At 37.0% G+C, this 17326-nt stretch overlaps 1 protein-coding gene across 1 annotated transcript in view; it reads right to left on the minus strand.

The window, feature by feature from the left end:
• The window catches only part of FAR2 (fatty acyl CoA reductase 2), a 195935-nt gene that overhangs the window by 5534 nt on the left and 173075 nt on the right, over positions 1-17326 (minus strand). The window contains exons 5-10 of the mRNA XM_011934101.1: positions 17112-17289; positions 15764-15808; positions 13224-13342; positions 12409-12476; positions 7000-7171; positions 2109-2238 (exon numbers count right to left, since the gene is read on the minus strand). Coding sequence (XP_011789491.1) covers positions 2109-2238; positions 7000-7171; positions 12409-12476; positions 13224-13342; positions 15764-15808; positions 17112-17289 — 712 coding nt within the window. The remainder of the gene's footprint in view (positions 1-2108; positions 2239-6999; positions 7172-12408; positions 12477-13223; positions 13343-15763; positions 15809-17111; positions 17290-17326) is intronic.

A 17326-nucleotide genomic window follows, 5' to 3' on the forward strand; every position in this document is an offset into this window, starting at 1 on the left:
GAGATCTCGCCACTGCCCCCCAACCGGGGCACAGAAGAAGACCCTGTCTCAAAAAAAAAAAAAAAAAAAGTCATAAATGTATTTGCTTTGATAACTTTTTTTTATTTCTCTTCATTCTTCCTTTTGAACAATGAGTCCCATGAAACTATATTTTCCTTTTCACTTTGCTACCAGAAAGCTCAAGAGCAAATTCACTGCTTAAATTAACTACAGCAACTTAATAGGATCCTGTAGATTATGTACGGACATCCTCTTTTTAAATTTTTAGCTGTGACTTCATATTCTGATTCATATTTCCTTGGTTTTGCATTTTATTTTATTTCTATTTTGTTCTTTCATTATGTGTGTTTTTTGCAAGATACCTCAAACCTTTGTGAGATTTAGAGTATTAATAAAGAGAGCAGATGAGATTAGTGAGTTCCAGAGTGCTTCAAAGACTTGTCCAAAAGATGAATTACTTTTTGAAAGAAATTCCATTATCACTTTGATTGGATATGGTTTTTATAGTATCATTAATATTGCTTAGTCATTCATATAAGCAGAGGCTTTTATTTTTATACTGTTTAACATTTCTAAGTTGGATTTCAGAGTGGCCCTGTTCGGAATCTTGATTCCATATGGCAATTCAAACTGAATTTTGAGCCACACCAGAATTTGGCAATTACATTTAGTACTATTACTTTTGCTAAGATATTTTTGAGAGCATATGTTAAATCCACTGAAGCTTTGATTCTTTTTCACAAAATTTTGAAAGCTTAAAATAGTAAAATGTCAGAAATGAACCTAAGCTCATTTAGGCAGGAAAATTCCATGGAGAAAATACGTAAGGATAAGCCTACACAGAGTTTAAAGCTAAATTTTAAAAGAACTTACAATAGCTTGAATTTATTTGTTTTTGATTTATAAACTGGCTTAATCATCATTCATTTCAAACACTAGTGCTAGAAGAATTTTGTCTATGTGTGGTATGTAAACATTTCTGAGTAACTATTTCGCATCACTTTGAGAGGTAGCAATGATTTCAGATAAAATATCCCTCTAAATCTTGCCTTTTTTGGCCTATTATATTTATTATATTTGACATGGATAATGCTTAGGAAATAATTCTAGGGCTTGGATTTGAATCATGCTCAATAAGTTTGATAGATAGAAGTGAAACCCTTAGCTGGCAAGCAAGGTCAGTTAGCCATCTGATACTTACTCCCCAGCGTGACTTGGTTTCTTCTACATGCTGTCAGGTACAAAATAGAAGATACATTTTAGAAAATTGTTTCTTAGTGGGAAATGTCAATCAATATGGAGTGAAAGCCTTAAAATTGAGTTAAAAACTTGACCAGTTGCATACAGAGATGTTCAGGGGATATATGACTGAGAAAAAGGCTAGGAACATGTATAATGTACAAAAGATTTCTATGTGTGTGAATTTCAGAATATGCAAAGATTTTAGGACTTATCCTTTGTGACTGCCAAGAAATTAAATAAGTGGTGCTAATGCTAACGAATTAAGCTGAAGGCCTTTCTTGAGAAATAAAAGTCTGAACTGTTGTAGAGAAATCCTATAGGGAGGAAGATCGATGATGCAGCACTGCTGCTGGAGGGAGGGCTGAGATGAGGCAGAGTGCATAGGTCTAGGGATTCGCTTTAACAAGGTAAGGAAGGAACTGTAGCTGGGAGAGGCAGAACAACTTTGATTGGACAAGAATAGTGGATGATAGAGCTTATGAGCAATCAAATCACTATTTTTCATTGACGTCATATGCCGTGGCAGATAAGGGAAGAACACAGCCAACCAGAGGTATTAAGGGTTTGTTGAAATGATAACTACCAACGAGTGACAAAATGATTGAAGTGCAGTAGATAAAACATGTCGGCAGATCAGCAGTTAAAGATTTAACCAAAGTCCAAGAACCTATGTTTCTTACTTACATTAAATTTGTTTCCTATGGTGGTGTTGATAGTATTGACCGATTTTCTTAGAAAAACAAAGCAAAACAAAATCTGTGTCTATAACCAAAACGTCTTATCCATTCATCAGCTTTCCAAGTCAAATAATTCTAAATTCCAAGTGAGTAGCATTTTCCTGTTGCTTAAGTCAGTGCTATACTTACTCTCTGGTCTTCAGGACTCAGCTCAGACATCAGCATTTCTGTATTGTATGTGCTCCATTCCCAACTCCGGTTGATGAAATACTCCAACATGGAAACAGTTCTTAAAATCTGATTCATGAGCTTTGTCATCCTGAGAGAACCATCAGATAGGAGTAAATATCAGCGCACCACAGATAGCTGCTTCCCTGTCAGTCTACAGGGATGTATGAGAAATTATTTTTAAGAAAATACAAAAACTATCCCTGTCTTTTTCTCCCATTCCTTATTAAAATTCTTACTCCTTTTTTCTCCTTCCACGTTAACTCGCTGTTCATTCAACAGAAAAACAAAAGGGCTGAATCTAAAGCAGCTTGTTCTGTTAGGCATTTAATACTATCACACTCCTTTTCTAACACCTATTTCTCAAGAATAGCAAACCTATTTTTAAAGTGAGCCAACTATTCAGCTTGAATGACATACTGTTTGTTTTTTGAATTCTGATGTAGACAATTAGAAAACTTTCTCATCTTTCTTTTTGAGGCAGCGTCTTACTTTGTCACCCAGGCTGGAGCACAGTGGGGCCCAGCTAATTTTTTATATATTTTGTAGATAGGGTTTTGCCATGTTGCCCAGGTTGGTCTTGAACTCCTGAGCTCAAGGGAACCAACTGCCCTGGCCTCCCAAAGTGTTGGGATTACAGGCATGAGCCACGGCGCCTGGGTTTGTTTCTCATCTTTATTGTACGTTCTTGTATTTTAAAAAATTGATAGGACCTGAGGTCTTAGTATATAACTTTTGGGCAGAAGTGTTTGACTATATCAGTGTTTGGTGAATCAAAAGCAGTTGTCAATCATAGTGGAGATTTAAAAAGAAAGAAAAAAAAAAACTTCTTGTTGATAACCTATTCTGTGTTAGGCATGGTCCCGATACTTTACAAAGTATTCTCTCTGCTAATTTTGGTACCATCTTTGTTAGGTGAGTCTGCAGTTTTACAAATGAGTAACATGAGCTTAAGATAAAGTGTCAAAGTCAAATTCCAACCCAGTTTTAACTGACCTCAAAAAACCTGAACTGTGTAATCTCACTACCTTGTGTCCCATTACCCAAGATGAACCATACTGTCCAATCTTGTGGTCAGGACTTAGACCAGATCTTCTTTGTGCACCTCCCAACTTTATAACAATTTTCAAAAAACTTTCATATACAATCTTACTTGATCCTAACAATATGGCTGTGAGATAGTCAGGATTTATATTATGTATCTCCATTTTACAGAGAGATTATGCTCAAGATCCCATAGCTGATGCCCAACCTAGGTCTTTTAGCTACAAATCACTTTTGGCCTCTAAAGCACTTGATTTTTAGTTAACCCAGTCTTGCTAGTAGTGATTACTATAGTTGGCTCAGTAATTATGATGCTATTGTGGGGTTTGGTTTTAATTCTGGTCAAAGTTAATGCTCATATACCTAATGACTCATGAGGTATTTCTCTTACTGTATCATAGGAGATTTCTTAGGCATGAGATAGACATCATTGTGCCTGATATAAGCACCATAATAGGGTTCCACTTTACTATTACTATCTAAATATTTAGCCATTCTCCAACTCTGATGCAACTGATGTGATTTCAATACATTTACTTTAATTTTTAAAAATAATGGTTGGACATGATATCATTGTATGTACAGAACTATATCAACCTAATGATATGTTTTAGAAAAAATACTTGTATTACTCTCAGATAGAGAAGGTCTTTATTGTTTGTCTGGGACAGGGTCTCGCTTTATTGCCCAGGCTGGAGTGCAGTGGCTCAGTCATGCCTCACTTTAGCCTTGACCTCCTGGATTCAAGCAATCTTCTGCCTCAGACTCCCGAGTAGCTGGGACTATAGGCACACGCCACCATGCCTGGACGACGTTTTTAAATTTTATTCTTGTAGTGATGGGGTCTCGCTATGTTGCCTAGTCTGGTCTTGAAGTCCTGGGCTTAAGTGATCCTCCTTCCTCAACCTCCCAAACTGCTGGGGTTACAGGTGTGAGCCACCACACCCAGCCAAGAAGGTCTCCTTAATACACAAAATGCAAAAGCTATGAATGAAAACAATGATTCATTTTACCACATAAAAATTTAAAATATCTTTTAGGGATTATTATATTCTAAGCACTCATATTAAACTCTATAAAATAGATTATGATTACTATGCCCATTTTATAGAAGAGGAAGTTAGGATTTAGAGAGATGAAGTAATTTAGGACTCTTACGGCTAAATTGGTGAAGCCAGGATTTAAATCCTATAAGTCTGACTCCAAACTCCATGTTCCTAAGCTCTGCATTATATGTATCTTCACTCATATTACAAAAGGCTTTATAGTCAAAGCTAAAAAGAAACAGACCTGGAAAAACTATATGAAATATGTATTGAGACACACATGTTCCCATACATTAAGAAGGACAACCTAACAGGAAAATAGGGAGCAGAAGCAGGCAACCCACAGAGGGGAAAACTTAAATGTCCAATAAACAAATGACAGTCCAGTCCCTCCAGCAATCAGGAATGTAAATCAAAAAAGCAAAAAGATGTCATTGCTTATGAGTTTGACAATTCAGAAGTTGATTTTTACAAAGTATTAATGAGGGTAAGAAATACTGTTTTGTACCCCTCACCCAGGCACGGTGGCTCATGCCTGTAATCCCAGCATTTTGTGAGGCCGAGGTGGGTGGATTGCTTGAGGTCAGGAGTTCGAGACCAGCCTGGCCAAGATGGTGAAACCCCATCTCAGCTAAAAATACAAAAATTAGCCAAGCATGGTGGCGGGCACCTGTAATCCCAGCTACTCGGGAGGCTGAGGCAGGAGAATCGCTTGAACCCAGGAGGCAGAAGCTGCAGTGAGCCGAGATTACGCCACTGCACTCCAGCCTGGGTGACAGAGCAGGACTCCGTCTCAAAAAAAAAAAAAAGCCAGTTTTGTAGCCCTCATACACTGTTGTGGCAGTGCCAATTGACGTTCTTCCTTTAGGGAGGGTCACCTGGCACTAGTCACAAAATCCACATACCCTTTAATCCAGCAGTCTCCCTCCTCAGCATCCTCTCCTGACACAGGCACATTCTAGAAAGAGGCATGCACACTGATATTCATTGCCTTGTTGTTTGCAGTAGAAAAAAAAAAAAAAGGCAACACTGGGCAGGATGACTTAGATTTTCATGGAAAATTAGTGGGAAAAGTTGTAAAATACATATAATTGATTTATATACACACATACCCCCCTACTGCAAAGCAAACCATATATGTCCATATATGGATGTAAAAGCATAGAAGAGTATACACAAGGACACCTGGAGAAGGAAAGGGTCTAGAAGGATTTCAACTTTTTCTGCCATAAAGATTACTGCTAAAATACATACCGCACAACAAACCAACCCGTTTCCCACAAATATTACTGTTTGACTTCTCACAAGATACATACAGGTTTTTATTGTGTCTCTTCCTTCTGTGTTTCTCTTTTTTCCTAACTGAACTTTGTTCTTTATGCAGGCCCTCTTCCAATCCTGACATATTTTAAAACCTTTAGCATTTCTGCTTACAATATTTGGGTTTTCTTCTTTTCCTAGCTTTATTAAATGAGCTCCATACAAATATTTTCCCCATAATCACAATGTTTCCTTTTCACCTTGCTCAAGAACTGAGTTCTGAGCTCCAAATGAGGTCTCTTAACAATTTACATTCACTCTACATTGGCTAAGTTTTAGCCATTTGCACTGCTAATAAAGAAGACAAACACGCTGACGAAGACTTCCTCCCTTACAAAGGGGCTAGCCCAGAAGGCAGTACTGTTCATGCTTCTGATTCTTGATCACAAGAATTGCCTTAGGCAATTATAATAATGATGACTCTGACACAATAGTATCTGAGCGAGACAGATAAAGGCTATGTCCTATGTCACACAGCTAGATGGTGACAGCTGCCTTAGCATCAGCACACTGTGTTCCCTCTAATTTCTTCCTCTCATCTCTAGGTGGCAGTAAATCTGGTTCCAAATACTGACTTTGAGACTCAGCTTTCTCCACATCCTTCCTGTCACTTCCTTTGAGACTAATTCAGATTCTTTCCTTAGCTTCTGTTTCCCCTTTTGTAAAATTGGAATGATGAGGATATCTTCTTGGGTAACTGTGACAATGAAAATGGGATCATCATACATCAGCCTTAGTCCCACGAGTGCCACAGTAAACTCTAAGTGAGGCTGTCATCATTATTGTAGATTTAAGATTATCTACCTATTCAGAAAACCCTAGTGACAGTCTCAGTTGCTTTTCTTTTTGCATGAATGATTACTTGCTGAATTCATCAAGCTCTTTAACATTTACCTTCCTTTATTGTGCTGGAACATTTTTAATGTCTTTTGTGACTTCTCTCTATGACTGCTTTGTTTGTTGAAAACTTATACAGGTCGAGTATCCTTTATCTGAAATGCTTGAGCCAGAAGTGTTTTGGGTTTTGATTGTTTTCAGATTTTGGGATATTTGCATATATGTAATGAGATATCTTGGGGATGGGACCCATGTCTAAACACAAAATTCATTTCTGTTTCATACATACTTAGCCATATACACATAGCCTGAAGGTAATCTTATGTAATATTTTAAATAATTTATGCATGAAACAGTTTTGAACGTTTTTTTGACTGTGACCCATCACATGAGGTACGGTGTGTGGAATTTTCCACTTGTGGCATCATATCAGCACTCAAAACATTTTGGATTTTGGAGAATTTCAGATTTTAGATGTTCAGATTAGGTGTGTTCAATCTGTATATATGGGTAAGATTCAGTTGTCTCCTTTAATCCTCTGCTGAAGGAAGCACTGAAGATTCTGGGGCAGTGACACTTTCAAAGCCATTGACTCAGCTTCTCACCTGGGCTTCCTTCCAGTGAGCCGCAGATAGCAGTCATAGATGATGGCAGGGGCCCGGTGGCTGACCGCATTCCAGTACTGGGATGTGAAGTTGTTGCTGGTAAAATTAGCATATGGTCTCCTGAAAGCTCTCTCAAATGGGATTTTTTCAAAGGTTGCCAAGACTTGGACTCCTGGGGAACAAAGAAAGTAAGTGCTAGAGGAGAAGAGGAGAATATAAGTCCATCATAGTGGAAAGCATTTGTAATGGGGTCAAAACAATAAAGACGAAGGATTTGTTGTGTAGAGTCAAGAATCAATTTCTGAGAACAATATAAAGATTTTTGTGCTGGGCAAGTGGTTATCTGCAAACTGAAACAGTGTGAATAGGTTAATAATTGGATTCTTTATCTGAAACATTTACTGTAAAACAAATTATTGGGGAAACACTTGTCAATACAAGGAAATACTGTTCAGAAAAACGTGAATCTGCATTTAATTCTAAGGTTATCTAGTCTATTCTGAAAGCCCCAAGACAGAGGCTAGAGATCTTATTTCCCTGGCTGGACTATTACTTTCAGAACCATTTAGAAAGTTTCTTAACATTTTATTTCACTCTTTAGTAAAGGTTTAAGTAAAAGATTCTAAAGATTCTCAAGGCAAGATTTCTTTGTGTTAGTTTACTTCAGATACTTCCCTGGGAATATGCTAGACTCAATTGTCCACTCTGGTATCCAGGGTTTTATTCCTAATAGTGTTTTTCTTTTTATATGATTACTTAGATTAAGCTTAAGAACTTTTTATGTACATTTGTGAATTCAGTAGTTCTTTCCAAAAGATATTCATTTGAATTCAATTTTATTTAATGTATGTAGATTTGTTTTCAAAGCATATGCCTAAGCTCATTATTCAATTATGATGACATCAGTTATTATGGTAATATGACTATTGCCCGCCTTAAAAAAATACCAGCTGAAATCTATCTGAAAATATAAATCCTATACAAAGAATAATCTCAAGAATCAATTGGTTCATAGTCATTTATTAAAACGTATGTGGCATTATTAAAACATTTGGTTCTGTGCATAACCAAAAGTTATGCACAGGTTAATAGCATAAGACATTCTGATCTCAACACTGACATTCTGATGTATATATATCCATATACCTGGTCAACATTTCCATCTGGATGTGTAGTAGACATTCACATCTAACAGCTCTAAAATTGGCCTCCTGATACTCCGACTACCAACCACCCCCTTCCCAATACATACACAAACTTGCTTCTTCACTAATCTACCTCTAACCAAATGGTAATTCAATTTTTTTTAGTAGTTCAGCCAAAAACTTTGGGTTCATCCTTGATTCTTCTCTTTAACAACTCACACACAATTTAACAAAATCTATCAGCTCTCTGTTTGAAAAATACCCAGAATCATAATTTCCACCTGCTGTGTCTCTGATCCAAACCACTACTGTAGCCTGGAGTGTTGCAGTACTGTCCTAAGTGGTCTCTGCCACTACCCTTGTACTCCTACAGTCTGACCTCCATGGCGCAGCCACAGTGATTCTTGTAAAATGTAACTCAGAGTGTATTACAGATAGTTCTCCATTCAGAGTCCTTCAGTGGAATCTCATCTCATTTAGAGTCACAGCCATGGTCTGGAAGGCCTTGCAGTCTCTGCATCTTCACTCTGTCTGCCCACCACTCTGACTTTATCTCCTACCATTCTCCCTCTCAGTGCTTCTGCTGCAGCCATACTGGCCTCCTTGCTGTCCTTGAATATGATTAAAGAGCTGGAGCACTTATTGTTTCTTCTACTTGGGTATTTCCTCCACATGTCCCTCCGATTTGCCCCCTCACTTCTTTCAGGTCTCTGCTAAGATGACATCTTATCAGACAGACTTTCCTTGGCCATCACATATAAAACAGCAGCCTTCACACATCACTATTTACTTCTTTAGTCTGTTTTATTTTTCTGCAATCTCTCAACCATATCTGATGTATATTTCTCTTTTCTAAGATTTAAGTACCATGACAAAATTTTGTCTATTTTGTTTCAACCTATATAGTACCTTGAAAGTGGTTGGCAGGTAATCGGTGCCCAATAAATATTTTTTGACTAAATGAATGAATAAATATCTCAGCAACATACAATTACTTTCCATTTCCTAAATCTATACCAATCCTTCCTTTAGTCATTACAAACACATTTATTTGGCATTTAACACTTGCAGGCATTGTGGTAGGTGCTGAGGTAAAAAAAAATTAATAATACATATGATATATTCCCTGTCTTTAAGGAATTGGCAATCTAGTGGGAGATGTAGACAATTTATGATTACAATATTTTGCCTGAGTATTATGCTAGAGATCAGTACAATATGCTCTGGAGGAAGACAAAAGAAGCCTCTAGCTCTGTCTGTGTGCCAGGAAGGGGAGGGGTGAGGCTGGGTTAGGAATGGCTTTCTGAGAAAGCTGTCCAAATGGTAATAGCAAGCATTTACTGAAATGTTCACTGTGCTAAGCACTTTATCTCATTAAATCCTCCCAAGAGCTCCGTGGAATAGAATGATTATTATTCTCATAGACAGATTTAAAAAAAAAAAAAAAGATCTATGAGGAGAAACTGAGTGACTTTTTCAAGTTCACGCAACTAGTAAGTAGTGGAGTCTACTAAATGGTAGGAACCATACCAGCATATAACATCTATGTGGGCATGGATTTCTGTTTAGTGATATATCCTTAGCCCAGGAATAGTGTCTATTTAATGAATACTGGAGTGAATGAATGAGCTATGATTTGAATCCAAGTCTATTAGATCTTAAAGCCCAAGACTTTTAACCATTAAGCTACTGTCTTTCTGATCTGAAGTACAAGTAGAAACTCATGCACATGTAGAAAGTTTAATTTGGTAATTGAAAACTGCACTTCTGCATCCTCATAGGTCAAAGAAGAATTTAAATGAAAAATGCTTAATGCTTAGAGAGTAATGATAACATCAACATCATACAACCACATGTGTGGGATACAGCCAAAGTGACATTTGAGCGAAATATAAAGCCATAAATGCATGTATTAGAAAAGTTGAATATTCGTGAGCTGTATTTCTAAATTAAAGAGAAGAAAGAGGCCGGGCACAGTGGCTCACGCCTGTAATCCCAGCACTTTGGGAGGCCGAGGTGGGCAGATCACAAAGTCAGATCAAGACCATCCTGATTAACACAGTGAAACCCCGTCTCTACGAAAAATACAAAAAAATTTAGCTGGGTGTGGTGGCGGGTGCCTGTAGTCCCAGCTACTCGGGAGGCTGAGGCAGGAGAATGGCGTGAACCCGGGAGATGGAGCTTGCAGTGAGCCGAGATCGCGCCACCGCACTCCAGCCTGGGCGACAGAGCTAGACTCCGTCTCAAAAAAAAAAAAAAAGAAGAAGAAGAAAGAAATAATCAAAGAAAACAGGAGGAAGGGGAAAATAGAGATAAAGCAATATATCAATATATATCAATGCAGTAGAAAACGAAGCAACATAATAAAGAATCAATAAAGCCAGAAGAAGTTGGTTCTTTGAAAAAAAGAAATAATAAACCCTTTGGAGAAGACACATAAATATTATGAATTAAATGAGAAACATAATTACAGATACAGTTTAGGACAAAAAAATGATGTAATATGAAATATTTTATGTGAATATGTTTTAAAACAGACAAGTTCTTAGAAAAAGAGACAAATATAATTTACTAAAACTGATTCCAGTAGAAACTGAAAGCCTGCAAAATTCTTTAACTATTGAGGCAATAAAAAATCCTCTCACAACAAAATTACAAATCCAGATAATTTATAGGTAATTTTACCAAGTTTCCAAGGAATAGATTGCTCCAATATTTACACAAACACTTTCAGAGAATAGAAAACAACAAGGGAAATATATTATCAGCAAACGGAATTAAACAGAATATATAAAAGATAACATGCTATGACCCACTTGGGTTTATCCTAAAAATGGCAGAATAGTTTAAAATTTGAAGAGTCTCAAGAATCACTGGTTCATAGACATTTATTAAAACATATGTAGCATTATTAAAACATTTGGTTCTGTGCATAACCAAAAGTTACGCACAGGTTGATAGCATAAGAGATTCTGATATCCCGTGTTCACTGACCCAGCTGTCTATCACTCCTTGTAATGTCACCTGAGGCTATGTATATTCATCCTCCTATGGCATGGCTACTGCTCCTAGTAGGAAGCATTTTGATCCCTCCTAAGAACCCTGATAGAAAACACAAACGAATTTAATTTGAATGCAACATCAAATTAATTAGTAATAACTTTCAGAACTGCTGTATTAGATGGGAATCTAGAATAGAGCCTTGGCACAGGGAAATACAATGTTGTATCAGTGAACAATGTTTGCTATAGGTTTAAGAGGAGTAAAGAAAAATACCTGCATGCCAGGTATTTTTCATTCTTGGAAAAGCATTTTTCAATTCAAAGCCTATTATAAAATGAGCCACAGTGTCTAGCTGCCCTACAATAGAACTCTCAGTGCAGCACCATGGCTTACCACTGGAATGTGTAGAGGTAGTGTTACCTATGTAACAGGGAAAGAAAGTGTGCATTAGTAGGCACTAAGAAATCCTACAGAATAGCCAAACTCCCTACTTGAACTTTCTACCATCATTAGATGTTTAAGTTGTACTCAACTCTATTTCTATGGTTTTATACATTGAACAGATCCAGTCCTTTACATTCAGACAAATCAATCATTTGTATAGCACAGGGTTTCTCCATTTCACCAAGCATGAAGAATCATCTAGATGCTTATTAAAAATATAGTTTCCTCAGCACCACCCAAGACCGTGGTCCCAAGGGTTCAAGGAGTCTTGGGTGTTGTTTTTATTTCTCCCATAGTGATTCCTATTCACTTTTACAAATTGCTAGTGGAGTGGTTATTGCACACCTGAGAGGCAAGCTGCATAAATTAATGATCAGTATGATGGCTCAATAACAAAGGAATAACATCACCTGACTTTTCTAAATCTCATTGGTCATAGATCACGTCGCATTCTCAGTGACATATCAAGAAGGGAAGGGGTGTGTGTAGGAGCCACTGCTCCAGCAGGAAGGAGTATTTCAGTATTTTATCACTGACCTTCTTTGTAACTGCCAACTTTTGCTTTGTTGCATCGTTTTTAAAATCTTTATAGCCAGTGGACCCCTTACTGTTTACAATCATGTACATGTTGCCACTGACTCCTTTCTTTGTACATTGTAGTTAACTACCACACATTTACAATATCTCATTATTTTGTGTCTTTACTTACTTTTTGTCTTCCTCCCCATATAGGCTCTAAGCTCCATGACACACTTTGTCAATTTTTTCTCTGTGCCAGATGCTGGTAATTATAGACTTACATGGCTAAAGCACTTACCCATTTTGTGCCAATTGCAGGGATTGAGGTTACCAGATGTACTGTGGTAGACTAATGTTGACTTAGGTCTGGAAAATGAAATAAAAATTAGATAAGTACAACAAAATGGAAAGCTAATGAAAGAAAAATAAGGAAAAATAATATTTAGACAGATTGATTTCAGTAATTCATCTGATTAAGGCAACCTATGAAAGGCTTCCATCGTTCATTCTGTCTCTGGGTTAACAAAAAAAATGGAAGAAGACTAGGAAAAGCATGTGTGTGTGTGTATGTGTGTGTGTGAAAGAGATGTTAAATAGGAGTGACATAGTATGGAGCACATATGTGTGAATTCACATAAGAAAAATTTAATTCTGTTTACCATTCACTAACAGACCCAAATATATGAATAACCTAATTTTTTTCCTTTGTACCAGGAAGCTTCCCCACACACCGTGACTGAACTTTTGGCATTTACCAGAGTTCAATTAAAAAATATATTCTCTCATTTCATCAACTTCTATCTCCTTTGCCCTAAAAGAGAAAGCTGAATTTTAGACTACTGAATAGAAAGAAAAGCCTTTTGGTTATCAAGAATTTTACCATTAAGTGATTTAAAGGTTTTATTACTTTATGAGTAGCCAAGTACTAAACTGTATTTATAAAACAACTCAATGCATATATGATGGCATATTAGGAACTCCATAAAATAGTGAAATACACACTTTCACACATTTGGGGTCTTGTATAATGAAATGTCTATATTTGGAAAATGGGCTTAATGTATTCACTCTGCCCCTCTTGAAACCTTTGAAAGCCCACTTGAGCATCCACACCTGTGAACTGCAGTATACCATCCTACAGCTAGCATGAGATTGACGACTGTATCAACTGGAATTAAGTCTGCCACTGCCTTTGGAGTAGCTTTTAAGGCCCGAAGAAACCCTTTCCCAGCCTGCATAGGAAAAAGAACATAAAATGTTAATCCAGGTCTTAAATAATAGCTGGGGCTAAAGTATGTATCATCAAACTGATTATACTAGTGCAGTAAGTGAAAACAGCTAACATTGATCCACTGCTTACCAGGTTCTTATGCTAAGTCTGACTTCCTCAGTCTATCCTACCTTCCCAGCCAAGTGCATCTCCAGCATTTCCATGAACTACTAGTGTTCCTCACGTTCCTTTAGGGAATAAAATTCCTCGAATTTGTGAGAGGTTAATAAACTCAATTAACAAACACCAAGAATAAACTTTTACATCTTAAAAATTCGTAAGACATGTTAAGAATTAAGGTTATACAAATTTCCTGTGAACTTTCCCATTAATATTTGTTTACCATTTCCTTGATGATTTTGTTTTCTGCTAGGGTTTATTAACTTACAAGCAATAGTAGGCACTAAAAGTTTAAGAAACATTTATTTGAAAAACATTAATTGGTGACATTTCACCATTAATAAAACAAAACTTATTTTTTTGGCTTGGAAAAATTGCCTTATTGTTTACTTTTTATTTAGCATCTTAGTTCACCTCACAGATCACTGATGTTACATAGATGCAAGAATTAGGAATTATTCATGTCAATAATTTGTTGAGTTTATGAAATTGATTCTTTGTGCTTTGCATGTTTCCAACATTGATTTGCAATGATTAGCACTTTCTTATGTTACTTCAGTTCTGTTGTCTTATAACTAGCTCCCCTTCTTTCAAACATAAGAAACCAATTTAGAACATTTTAGAAAATGTAAATAAATATGCAGCTTTGCATATAATCAAACCCGCTTTGGGATCATTTTAAAATAATGATGTTCTAAGTCACTAAACGTTCACCCCAACTGAACTTTTGTAGAAGAAAGAGTTGAAGGCAGGTGGGAAACAGAAAGAAAAGGGCTGCTTGAAAAATCAGACATCGGAAGGAAGATCCTTGTCACTGTTATAATTCACTGTCTCATATTCATATTGCAATTCATGTTGAACCTAGTTCTGGGAGGAACAGAGACAGAGTCTGAAGCGCAGTCTAAATCCCTAATAAGATTTTTTTTATTTTATTTTATTTTATTTTTTTATTATACTTTAAGTTCTAGGGTACATGTGCATAACGTGCAGGTTTGTTACATATGTATACTTGTGCCATGTTGGTGTGCTGCACCCATCAACTCGTCAGCACCCATCAATTCATCATTTATATCAGGTATAACTCCCCAATGCAATCCCTCCCCCCTCCCACCTCCCAATGCAATCCCTCCCCCTTCCCCCCTCCCCATGATAGGCCCAGTGTGTGATGTTCCCCTTCCCGAGTCCAAGTGATCTCATTGTTCAGCTCCCACCCATGAGTGAGAACATGCGGTGTTTGGTTTTCTCTTCCTGTGATAGTTTGCTAAGAATGATGGTTTCCAGCTGCATCCATGTCCCTACAAAGGACGCAAACTCATCCTTTTTTATGGCTGCATAGTATTCCCTGGTGTATATGTGCCACATTTTCTTAATCCAGTCTGTCACAGATGGACATTTGGGTTGATTCCAAGTCTTTGCTATTGTGAATAGTGCCGCAATAAACATACGTGTGCATGTGTCTTTGTAGTAGAATAATTTATAATCCTTTGGGTATATACCCAGTAGTGGGATGGCTGGGTCATATGGTACATCTAGTTCCTAATAAGATTTAAACGCATTAAGATCACTGATTTCCTACTCATTGTACAGAACAGTGAAGTGGGGTTTAGACCCTAAATGCTTCAGTGTGAGCTGTGAAGTCCCATAGCTTGGCTGGATCAATCTGGACTTCGGGGAGATACGCACTGAGGGCTGCTTACCTAGAGGAGCCACGTTTCTCCTGGTAAGAGATTATTGAAAAGGTGTTGCCTATATTCATGGATTTTTTATTTGAAAAGTTTGCTGCAATTGGTAGTTCTCTTTCTTGTATTCATTAAGAATTTTTGATGTATATCTCTTTTCTATACACACACATAAACTCTTACATGTGTTTTATAATCAATAATTTAATAATCTTTGAAGATATTTTTACTGCATCCTCAATTCACTGCACTAATTCATGTGATTATAAACTGCAAAAAGGAGGAAATACCCCCATCTTGTGGTAACTAAAGAAAAGTCCTGATGCTCAAAGACTTCAAAAATAAAACTCCTAAATAGTAACTGATAGCACATTACCTCTGTTTTTCTGATAAAAAATTCTCAAAGAATAAAATAATTTCATCCTGCCTCTATATTACAATCAGAACAATTAAAATAATGTGCCTCAATTATTAGTAAAGTAACATTTATGTTTTTGGATCAATGAAGCTAAGTCAGCACTAAGAATTTTGTTACTATTCCTCTACTACATTTCAGGGAGTTATTTCTTCATCGTTATACATACCGCAATAATGAGTCCATTAGGTCCATTTACATTATCAACCCAACCCTAAAAGAAAGAAGATTTCTGTTGGTTACACATTTCAGAAAATTGTTTTATCTTTGGAACATCTGCAGTCTAATCTTAATAAGAGCACTGAGATCCCAGCCAATAGAACTATCTAATTCAGTATTATTTAGATCTCAAAAGATAAAGGCAAATCATTGGCCATTTTCTGTACTCTATTTGACTGTGCAAAAATTAGAATTTTGCCAGGATTGTTTTTCTTAGCAGGAGCCATGAATGGTTTTCTGGTGTTTTATGACCTCTTATGGACCTTGTCCTTATATCATGATCTGCTAAGCAATTCACTAACTATCCTTCTCCACTTTAGTCATGATTTCAGCCTCCTTAGGAGAACATTGAAAACATGATTTGTGTTAATGGCCCATTTCTTGACATTTTTTACCAGCTATAGAGTCCGTGACAGATATATATACATATATGTGTGTGTGTGTTTCTGTGTGTGTACTGACTTGCTTAAAGATGTTACAGAGAAGATTATGTTTAAGAACAGCTAGAGGGAAATGTGTTTTTAAGTTTGTTTCTTAAGACCTAAGCCATTCAGCTGACCTTATTATGTCTCTTTATATTACAGTATAAAAGTCAAATGTGTGTGTATAATGGGAGAGGAGAGAGAAGAGAGGAGAAGATGAAGGGATTAATATTTGTTGAGCCTTTTAGTAGGGACCAGGCTTTTACTTGAGACTGAGCACTCCTCATACATTGTCTCATTAAATCAACTCTCCAAAGTAGTTATCTGTCCTGTTTTATGGAAGGGACAACTCAAAAACATTGCATTACCAGTAAGTAGTGGAGCTGGAATTTATCTACCCCAAAGCTTCACAGATTTGCTTTGAAGAAGATGATGTAATTCAAAGTACTTTCAAAAGGTCATGGGAATATACTGAGGTTTAAAAAAATTAGTACTCCTAAACTGAGATCCTTCTGTGAGCTTTAATACTCTTGTTTACCCTGGCAGTTGCAATACTACCAATTTGGCCACCAAGGACATTCTAGAATGCTTAAACTATAGTAAGAAAGCCAAGATATGAAACCATCACCCATGGGAATTTTGAGACTAGAGTAATTAGAAGCTAATTTAAGCTCTCCATCCAACTCTAGGACAGTCAAGGTAACTGCCAGAGGAGCCACATGCTGGAAACCAAAGTGGAATTTTGCCCTAGTTCATATTCGATTGGCTGCACTTAGCTATAAATCCTGAGGAGAAGAAGAAAGACATCAGAAAGTAACTGGGCTAGAAGAACCTTAGTGTGGAAGCAAAACACAGAATCCAGGTGAGTGGGCTTACTGGGAAAGGCTCCTGCCAAGTTGCTCCCACAATGGAGGGCCTTATGATGGCAATGTTCAGGTTCCTGCTCTCTTGCTGCACCACCATTTCTCCCAAGGCCTTGGTGTAGGTGTAAATATTGGGCCAATCTCTGATCAGCTTGGGTGCAATCTCTTCAATAATAGCATCGTCTAACCACCTAAAAGGTAGTCAGAATAAAGAGAATTCTAGTAACG

Source organism: Colobus angolensis, unplaced genomic scaffold (genome assembly GCF_000951035.1).
Source record: "Colobus angolensis palliatus isolate OR3802 unplaced genomic scaffold, Cang.pa_1.0 Scaffold131, whole genome shotgun sequence".
Classification (NCBI taxonomy): Eukaryota; Metazoa; Chordata; class Mammalia; order Primates; family Cercopithecidae; genus Colobus; species Colobus angolensis.